The following is a 10,669-nucleotide window of genomic DNA, read 5'->3' on the forward strand; positions in this document are numbered from 1 at the left end:
TTTTTCTGTTCTGTAAACCCCTTTTATTGCATCTATGTGGTTTGCTGTTGAAAGTTGGATTAGAACATGCAAAATAGTAATCATGTGAATTTTTTTGTCTTGTAGTACGCAAGATGGCCCCATGGAGTATGACTTTTTTTACCCTGATTTGTTAGAAAAATCTTCTGCATGCTGATTTTGGAGATCAAGGCAGACAGAAAGTCAAGACTGAAGACGAATTCATCTAATATAATTACACGTGCTTGTGGTATTTTCTACATCAGGATCTAGCGTTTGATCTGATTGTAAATAGAAGCTTTTTAGAGTCCAATTTTTTTTAATCTCTGGTAAAGATTGGTCAAATGTGTTCATAGCCACCAAAGCTAAAGTCTGTGATGGGGGTGGCCATTTTTAAACAAGCAGGAGTAACTATAAGTTCAAGATTGCAGCAGCACCAGTCTAAAGTGTCCAATAGCAGGATTCATAGGAATAATCCACTTTCATCCCTTCCCTATACCACCTAGCACTACTGCACCTTTGTGTCAAGGGTTATAGTTTTCCTAAATCTTTTTGTGATGCAAGGGGAGGTGATAAGTCTTTGAGCTGTTTAGTCCAACAAATTACTTTGAATAACACATTATTGTCATAAATGTTATTATAGACAACAAACTTAAAAGTGATAAACCAAAAGGTTTTTTAATTATTCTGGAAAAATAATAAAATTTAAATTCTTTAAATTGCTTGAACCCTGTGCGAATAAATGGCTGGATAATTGTTAGCTGCTAATGAGGATAGGGTTAGCATCTGGTTCCGAGCTATCTACTGGGTATAAAAAATGGCTATTTCAGGGTTTTTAAATAGCCTGTAGAGCATTTGATAATCTCTGGTTCAAAATCTAAAATTCTTAGACCGATCAAACACTGTACCGCATCTGGCTAACTGTTAGATGCCAGTGCCGGTATAGCTAACATAATTTTCTGAACTTCGTATCAGCAATGAATTCAAAAGCTATTGCCCATTTATATTGACTGTATTAGACTACTTCTGGTTCAAAATCTTGAATATTTAAACTGATCTGACATTGTGTTAATACCACAATTCGCTAACTATAAGCAGTAATACCGCTAAAGTTAGAATCTTAAACAAAAGGGCTTTTTCACCGCCTTTAAGTACTGCATTTGATCATCCCTGGTTCAAAATATAAAATACTTAGATTGACTAATCCTGAACTGGATTATTCCACACTTGATTGAGATTCTTTTAAAACAGTTTTAGAATAATAATACTTTTATTCTATTGGTAAAAACATGAAAGGGGGCAGTTTTAGTTGGTGCCTTTTTGGTATTAGGACCACCTTAGAATGAGTAAAACATAAAAACCTTAATGTATGTATGTTAATGTATGCACAGATAATGATATGTTAACAATATAGGAATTGTTAGATTTTCCCCAATGTTTTCTAAAATCACATCTCGTTTCGGTCTTGTGAAGGAGCTGGATGTATCACCCCATTCCAACTTAAATGTAACACCTCAAGAATATAATTTATTTTTGGCAACCATTGTAATGTCTACTTTAATGTTATCCCGTGAAATATGTGGGTAACATGGATTCCCTAATCAGCACTAAAAACTGTGGTATGCTTGATAACTATTTACATGGCATATTGGAGCTCCGTACTTACTTTTGGGGTAAAATTTTGAAGTTAATTTCACACCTGCATTAACTTATGGACTCCCACTGACATGTGAGAGGAGAGGGTATAAAATAGGCCCTGAATGTAAAGTAAAAATTAAATGTATGAATGTTGAAAGAACAAATGTTGATGGATGCTTTTTACTAGTGCTGTTGCTTTGTTTAATTTAAATTAATGATTCACGTGACATCCCCTTTTCCTTTCTGCCATTCATCTGAGGGACCCAACATGATCAGGTTATGGTATTTGAATTCTTTAAATCAGAAACACTTTTTTCTTGTAATTTCTTTTTTACACTTCATTTGAAGTGCACTTTGGTGCACTTCTTTGAAAAGCTTGTCTCTACAACATGATTTGTTGATCTGTTCACACTTAATTATTTTGCTTGCTTTGCATGTATTGAGCTAAATAAGTGAATTACTGTACAGCAGCAGGTTCCATAAGCTGTAATGTACCTGAACCTACTGGATGTTCTTATTTCCTTGTAGTCTTGCTTCTTGTTTAGTTATGTTTGGGCTGATTTAATTGAAATTGTATTTTACTGTTGTATAATCTATCCTTACTAACAAAACATATAGCCATACAATAATACCCAATATGTATGATGAATAGTCAGCTGGGGATCAGGTCGAGTTAATGTTCTTTGTTAAAGCTGGGTTTAGTCACACAGGAAACAAAAGTTTTTTTGTCACTTGAGACTGCAGTACTATACCATGATGATGGACAGTCATAACATATGGCAGATGCAGTTAAGGTGGTGGGCAAGGCTTTAGCTATAAACATGTTTTTTTTTTAAACAATATTTGTATCAAGTACTAGTTGCCAGTATTTTCAGAAAGCTTTCGTAAACACATTGTTACAGTACATACTTACATACATACATTTTTCTCACATTACTGGCCTAATGTACACACCGGACAGATTATCAGCTCATCACAAAGACACACAAAAACTACCCCCACATGAGAGTTAACATGTTAGGCCAACGACAGTGAAAACCACCACATGCTATGAATGTTCTAAAAGGTGTTGCTGTTTTGTAAATATATTACTGCAAATTTAACTATTTCACACTTTTCTGTACTATATGTGATGTGCTTTTAAACATGTAAGCTGGATTAAATGAAGTGTAGCAAAAATTCCAACTAAAGTTATAGCACAGAATTTTTAAAAGTTCTGTTGAGATTGTATGTACTTATTAACTTAACCAGAGTAGATAATAACTAGTAGTAGTAGTCTATTAACGTCTTCTTTTTGTAAACATACAGATTAGTTTTTCCTCGAGACTGAAGCTAACTGCTAGTCCTAGATGTCTACAGTCTGAAAATAACTCATATATTAAAAATGTTTTATATGTTTATGTACAAAGAAGGCCAGGTGGACCCCAGTTTGTAACAATGACCCTCTACATGCAAAATGGATGCTACCATTTTTGCCCCTTTATCAATTCTCACTTGTGGAGTTAATTTAATACTTGACATTCTGGGTAGTCAGTTTCCAACTACCTTAGGGACATTTTAACAAATAAATATTCAAAGTAATTTTTATAATCTTCTCCATTTATTATAAGAAATGTGGTTATTTGACTTAAGAATTGCCCATGTCAGTCAGCAGGTCAACTGACCTAAATTAACCAAAATCAGTTGAAATATTGTTATAGATTATGATTTGATGATCTATTCATCAAAACACTGGAGTTTTACAAGAAATACACGGATATGTCTATGGGTAGAATATGGGTTTCGAATTAGTGAAGGGGTGAATTGACCTGAACCCCAATACAGAAAGATATAATCCACTTTAAAAGATTAACTAAATATAAGAATATATTATTAATAATCTAAAAATATATATAATAAGATGTAAAGTGTGTGTGTCTGAAGAAACTGTGTGATGAAGTAAGGCAGCATTAAAAATGAACAAAATTGTGGTCATTTGAATAGCTAAAACTGCAAAATTTGAATTGCTATAGCTATAAATTGATATGTGTTTTTTTGTTTGTAACAGATTGTTGCTCTGTGTGGAAATGCTTTACACGTTCTGTTCTGTATCACATGTTTTTGTGGGAGCTGAAAGGTACCCTACCTTTGAGACTGCAATTGTTTTAACATGCCATTAACCCCATGTATTAGATTGTCTGGTAGTTTCAGCCCCCAGGAAAAATCAGTCTCTGTTTCTTAGGAAAAGAAAGATGTTAAATACTCGTAACTGCTCTCCTCAAAAATTATTATTGTGATAAAAAAATTGTGTTATGTTTTATAGCTCCTGTGTTTCACTGCAAGCCATCACTTTTACATTGTTTATATGTCAATTTGTTCAATATTCTTTGGTTCCTTGTCATATGCATGCTTCATGTTTTATTCATTACATAGATTTTAGTAGAAATCCCTGATAATTGTGATGACATATGCATAAAATTTCAAATTTTGTAAAAGTAAAACTGGCACAATAATTGAGTGGATTTATTTACATCCTCAGAACAATTAGTTTCATTATTTCAAAACACTGCAGTTTCTTTACAAGCAGCAGTTGCAGATAGATGAATCACAAAAATATCCTTTCGGGTTTGTTTATGTAAATGAAGCTGGGGCCAGAAATGTAAAATGTGCTCACTGTCCCATATGTCTAAGGTGCTCTTGTGCAGCACATGCAAATCTTTCTGTAATTGATTGTATACAACCCCAAATAAATGGAAAAGAACACAAAAAAAAACAAGAAATTGCAAACTGTTTTTTTTGTTTTTTGGACAAAAAAAAAAACACATTATGGCCAAACTATGCCTGTTCCCACAGAGGATGGCCAATTATGTGTTGGTACATAGCAGGATCTGTATCACCTATGATAGCATGTATAACAAGCATCTTGTACTTTCTATCAATCCAGTTTTCATCCATTTTAAACAGTATTTTTTAACAAAAAAAGAAAATCTTACACTGTACATCATAACGTTTCCATTAGAAAACAAATTCTAATTTTAAAATGTTCTTAAAATTTAAATTCTACTCAACCATAGCCATGGAAATCACACTGGGGGGTAAAAAACAAAAAAGAGGGTGTTTTGTAGAGGAAGCAGAAAGAGAATCAGCTTATAAAGTTGGGTTCAAGAAATGTTCTGGTGAATTTAACAAAATGCTAACTCCTCTCTGAACCACATCCCAAAGGAAGGACAAAGGGTTCATGAAGGAGGGGACAAATTCAAATTCAGACTTCATTCTCTCTCCTGTAGACTGTATGAAAATAAAGATAAACATGTTGCACTCTGTACAAACACACCTAAGAGTTTCCAAACAGCTTTTAATATTCTGCAAATTGGGGCTCCCTTCAACCACTGTTTGCAGACTCCAGCAGCAAGCTGTGCCTTTTCTAACCCAAAGTTTAAGTTCTGAAATGCATAATTTATGCAAAATAACACAAAGCTAATAAAAAAAACGCCTGTTCTTCATGACAGCGAGTCCAGTTTGCACCACTTGTTTTTCATTGAGAGGCATAAAGAATAATAACTCAAACACACCTGTACACGATTCTTTGGTAAGTGCTGCTCTAAAACTTTGGGCACAAAATTTTGTCAGAAAGTCAAAGAAAGTGTAAACCAACACAAATACTGTATATGATCCAAATGGGGATGTTGCAGACAAATTATCTACTTCTAAAGTAATATGCTACAGATGTGGGTGCAGTAATACAATTTTTTATTGGCATTTTAAAAACCTAAAAGGAAATAATGTTTTATTTGTGGATTTTGATTTTAAAACAAACATAATATGGGGGCTTTACTACATGAGACACAGATTCTCAAGTGTTGAAAAGAGCTTTAAGGCGTGACTGAAATCCAAATTTATCCCTCAAATAGAAAAATACAATTACCCTTAACATCATATTTCTTGGACTTTTGTATTGATTTTTACTTTTTCATTTAGGGCAAGATAACGGTGAAACATCCCTAAATTAACTTGGCATCATAACTCACAATACAAACAACCTTAGCAATGAAAAGTCTGAAAAATCATTAAAAACAAGCATACACATGCACACAGACATGCAGACACACTCAGTTTGTCTTTCTCACCATCACTCTATAACACATGCGTGTACACACTCACACATACAGCTAAAAGAAAGAAAATAAGGAAAAACTGCCAATACATAGTTTAGCCAAAGTTCATGAAACAAAACAAAGAGCGAGATCACGCTGGATCAAAATAAAAACGCAGGCAGAGGTCCATTGCTCTAATGTAGCTTCACTCCTTGCAAAACAAAGGCAGGGGAAAGTAAACAGAAAAGGAAGTCTTGATTGAAATAGCAGCCCCTGCCCTGGACATCTGGGCAACCAATTCACCCTTCTGCAGGGCACTGGGTGCTTCCTTTCCTGGCAAGTCCTCCTCCAACCGTCCACCTTTGGGAAGAGGAGAAATAAGGATGGGTGGAGGTGAGATCAGGTAAGATAATCAGGGCTGTGGGTCCCCTCTCAGTAGGTCCAGTAAGGAGCAGAACAAGGATGATAAAAGGGGGATTTGGATCACTCTTTGCAAGTGCCGACTAAGGGGGAGGAGGAATGTGTGTAAAAATAGTGTATGAGTTGTGGATAAACCAGGAACCAAGGATGCAGAGTGTAGCGTGACAGGTGGGAGGTGTGTAAGGAGGGGGTTGGGGGTCAGAAAGCAAATCTTCAGATTTATAGGGCCTGCGTCTTGAGCTCAATTGACTCTCCCCTGATGTCCTGCTGAGCCTCGGCCTCTGAGGGCCGGGCGCCCTTCAGCGTGGCGAGCCTCTCGGAGAGACCACGCATGCGCGGGAACAGTAGGAAGTCATAAAGCAGAGCGCCTATGGCACCGCCGATCATGGGTCCCACCCAGTACACCTGGAAAACACGAAAATCAGCATAATTGAAAATAGAAATACCACAAAAATTTTGTTTGACTTCTTTGTATAGCAAATACATTTAAACATCTTACCCAGTGGTTTACAAAGTTCCTGACAAGGACAGCAGGAGCAAAGGATCTTGCTGGATTCATTCCTGCTCCTGTGTAGTACATCTAAGAGGCAGACAGAGAAAATTGTTTATTAGGACTGCCTTTCTGGCTCTTTAACACAGTGGTGGTCCCTATAGTGGACAGCTTTTCAAAGGTTGTATTCTTACATATTTATGGGTTCTGGTGCCAAAAGTTACTTCACTGGAATTTATTGTTTCACTCTGTACAATGCCATCTACTGGCCAACCCAGGCAAGTGTTAAAATCACATGTCTCTGGACCATCCATTTTCTACACCCGCTTCTTCTGTACAGGATCGCGGGAGAAGTGGTGCCTATCTCCAGTGGTCTACGAGTGAGATGCGAGGTGCACCATGGACAGGTTGCCATTCCATAACAGGGCAACACAGAGACACACAAGACAAACAATCATGCACACACACACATTGACACCTAAGCGCATTTTTGGAGACACAATTAACCTAACAGTCATGTTTTTGGACTGTGGGGGGAAGCCATGGAGAGAACCCATGCATGCACGGGGAGAACATTCAAACTCCATGCAGAAAGACCCCAAGCTGGGAGTCAAACCCAGGACCTTTTTGCTGCAAGGCAACAGTGCTACCGTCTCTGGACCAATTAACCAAAAATACCAACAACCTGGAGAATTTTTTTAGCTGGTCCTACTTTGACCCCTTATTATCTAAATTTGTTTTCAATCATATATATAAAAAAGACAATTTGTGTTTTTGCTATCAATCAGATGCAAAATTAAGTAACATTTATTATTTTTCAATACAGCATACATGACATATATAAATTCAGGTATTTAGTATGCTAATTAACTGAATTAGGAAAAGTTGGCCCTAACCCTAAGCTAGTTGGCAGGGTGCTTGCAATGTGTTTCTTGGTATGTCTACAATATGCATCAACAGGTATTAGTGTGATACATACACCAGGCCTGCTACATTAAGACTTCCAGTAGTTTAAGGCAAACTCAAAGAGAACAACAGGAGACCCTTTTGAGTAAAAAACAAATGGTGACATGAATTAAAAACTAAGGACTAATATAAATGTTGGAATTTTGATGTACTGACTTTATGTTGGGAGAAAATGTAATTATTAATTTGTGGACATCAGGCATCACTTGATATATTTTTCCTGAAATGACTATGACTTTATTATTCACGAATATTCAGCTAAAATCCAAGTGATATGAAAACGATGTTAACAACAGCGATGATGAATTTCACCTAGAAAAGGAAGGAGTGGTATATGTGCTAATTAGGTTCATTATGGGCCATTGTCCTGCATGCAACATTAATATTAGTTCCAGACAGAAGAAACATGTTGGTCAAATTAGATGATTACTTTAATCCTGTGTCTAACAGGTATAACTTTTTTTGGATTTAACTGTAATTTCTATTTGATTGAGGTGAGCTGGAGCAGAAGCACATCAGAAGCACTGCAGGACATCTGCCTTCAAGGACAGAAATTGTCCAACTTAGTAGGATATAGTGACTGTTTTGCTAAGGATGCTGAATATCCTAAAGCAGCTACAGATGCTGAAGGTTTTTCATGTGACAGTTTTCCAGGACAAAAGAAAGCAGGTCTGATCAGAAACCTGAAAGTTCAAAAATAACCTGTTTTAGTGAGAGGGACTTGTTTTTGTGTTCCTAACTTGTAATAGTAAACGCATGGTGCTCACATGAGAAGAACTAGTTGTTTTTCATACCTGGAAAACAATTAAAATGCTCCAAAAAAAAAAATCCTAATTCATGCATGCAAACACTAGAACGTTTATATCTCTCTGATAAACTTCAAAAAAAGTTTACATTTTCTACACTCTGGACTGGCTTCTTACCCCAAGAAGATGTCCTATGAGCACAGAGAAGCCGATGGCCAGAGCAGCAGAGCCGAGGCGTCCGTTGCGCCTCTCATCTGTCACAGCAAAGATGCAGACGACAAGCTGGAGGGTGAGGAAGATCTCGATCGTGGTGGCCATTCCAAGGCTGATGCCTGGCTGCAGCTGTGGCATACAGTTTAGGAAAGATGAAAAGGAGTGAGCTAATGAAGACAACGCTGGAAGTACACTTTTAACCAGAAATTAAAGGGAAGTTGCGCTTTATTTAGGATGTATGTTAGGTTGTTATCAATCTGAAGATACTGTAGTTACATCCCTACTTGAGTATTCTGATGAATTTCTGTTCACTTTACCGTAGTCATTGCCAAGTTTCCCCTCATGTTGTTGGGTGTGACTCCATACAGCACAGCAGCACCAGCCAGCGCACCAAGACACTGGGCTACGATGTAGAAAAAAGCCCGGAACAAGGACATCTGGGATCCGATCAGGTAGGCGAAGGTGACAGCCGGGTTGATGTGTCCTCCGCTGATGTGACCGATGGACTGGATAAAGGTGGCAGCAGCCAGCCCAAAGCAAAAGGCAACATGAAGAACATTGTGGGGCCCTGTGGTCCAGCGGAGGGCCGCACCCAGCCCAAAGAATACAAAGAACATGGTGCCATAGAACTCGGCGAAGACCGCCCGCCAGAAAGACATGGACCTGAACTCCCACATGATTGTACAAGATCAAAAAGTAGCTTCTAAATAGGTGAGTACTAACTAATCAACCAAAAGGAAAAAATTCCCAAAAGTACAGAGCAAATAGAAGTCAAACAGAAGCGGACTCTCTAAAGCTAAATGCAACAACACATAAAGGCCTCAACATGTAACTGTGAGTAACCTTTGGCTCTTCCTTCTTAAATCTGATTTTTGTCATAGAGAGCTCCTGATTGGAGCAGAAAGCCAGTCTCTGTGCATCTATGTGCCAACCCTCACTGGTTGTTAGAAGAGGAACATGGATGGACAAACGTTAAGCATGTCCTGCAGACATTAAGCCTCTTTATCAGAGCGGGGGGACCTGAGAGGTCTTTTTATAACCCGCCAATGCCACAGCGGAGTCACCGAGCCAAGGGGAGGGGTTAGCAGACAATGTCATGAATCAAAACAATGTCACCTAACCCTTCTCTAGCTAGTTGGTTATTTGGATGGAAAGCTTGCAAGTTTGAAACATGGAGCCTGAGAGGAACTTTCTTCTCCAGAAACACCCCCAGTTTTAGTTATTAGAAATGTTTTTTAAAATCATGCTTGGTGATAAAGGTCATGTTCAGTTATAAAGCTCCCTTAAGCAGAACAACAATGCATCTTTGTTAAAGAGAAAACAGTTATTTTTATCATTTCAAATCAAGGTTTCTGGCTTTTGTTAAGTTGGCTAACTTTTCAATTTTATTGGGTTTGTGGAGATTTTTTAAGGTAAAAAAAGTCCCATAAACCAAACAATAGTGGTAGAAAGCACGTTTCTCATGAAAATATATTTATTTCCTTCTAGACTAGAATCACACATTTAATGACTTAAAACTCAACTTGACTAAATCACTTAAACTTCTGGACTCGACTCAGACTTCAACACAAATTACTTGTGACTGCACTTGGACTTTAGCCTTTTACTTGAACATACCAGATTACTTACATTACTAATTTGTTTTTTAAGATTTTTTTTGCAGCACTAGTGGCCTTTATTTTTCCAGTATTACTTGACAGTAGATGGACAGGAAATGGGAATGAAGGGGGAATGAGGGGAAGACATGTGGCAAATGTCACCAGGTCTGGGACTCAAACCCGGGACAGCCGCATCTAGGACTAAAACCTCCGTATATGGTTCGCATGCTCAAGCCCCTTTACCACCAGCGCTGCACCCTGACATCACCAATTTAAAACAGCTTATATAAACCACTGAGAATCCCTAAATCTTATGCAACATCCAGTGAAGTTGTAAAAGAGAAGCATGATGAAACAAAGCAATGTTACTGAGTTTTGTGTAATTACTTAAAATTTAAGTACGAAAAACTTCTGGGTCAAAACTACGGAGAAAGAGGTAACAACATCCAACTTGGGTTTTGAACTTACACAAAGAGCAGAGAGTTTTGTAAATAATCTGTGGTTAATGTTACTTTAAAAACTACTGTT

General features: G+C 37.4%; 2 protein-coding genes across 4 annotated transcripts in view; one reads left to right on the forward strand and one right to left on the reverse strand.

The window, feature by feature from the left end:
* The window catches only part of stat6 (signal transducer and activator of transcription 6, interleukin-4 induced), a 60,536-nt gene extending 56,149 nt beyond the window's left edge, over positions 1–4,387 (forward strand). For all 3 annotated transcript variants that reach the window (XM_047362400.1, XM_047362419.1, XM_047362410.1), the window contains exon 22: positions 106–4,387. In XM_047362400.1, coding sequence (XP_047218356.1) covers positions 106–175 — 70 coding nt within the window. In that variant the 3' untranslated portion in view covers positions 176–4,387. The remainder of the gene's footprint in view (positions 1–105) is intronic.
* mipa (major intrinsic protein of lens fiber a) lies at positions 4,123–9,535 on the reverse strand. Its single transcript, XM_047362428.1, has 4 exons — positions 8,861–9,535; positions 8,508–8,672; positions 6,628–6,708; positions 4,123–6,533 (listed from the first exon to the last, which is right to left on the reverse strand). The coding sequence occupies exons 1-4, from the start codon at positions 9,218–9,220 to the stop codon at positions 6,348–6,350; spliced, it is 792 nt and encodes a 263-aa protein (XP_047218384.1). The 5' UTR covers positions 9,221–9,535; the 3' UTR covers positions 4,123–6,347.
* Positions 9,536–10,669: the final 1,134 nt, after the last annotated feature.

The sequence above is a fragment of the Girardinichthys multiradiatus genome, chromosome 1, assembly GCF_021462225.1.
Source record: "Girardinichthys multiradiatus isolate DD_20200921_A chromosome 1, DD_fGirMul_XY1, whole genome shotgun sequence".
NCBI classification, from domain to species: Eukaryota; Metazoa; Chordata; class Actinopteri; order Cyprinodontiformes; family Goodeidae; genus Girardinichthys; species Girardinichthys multiradiatus.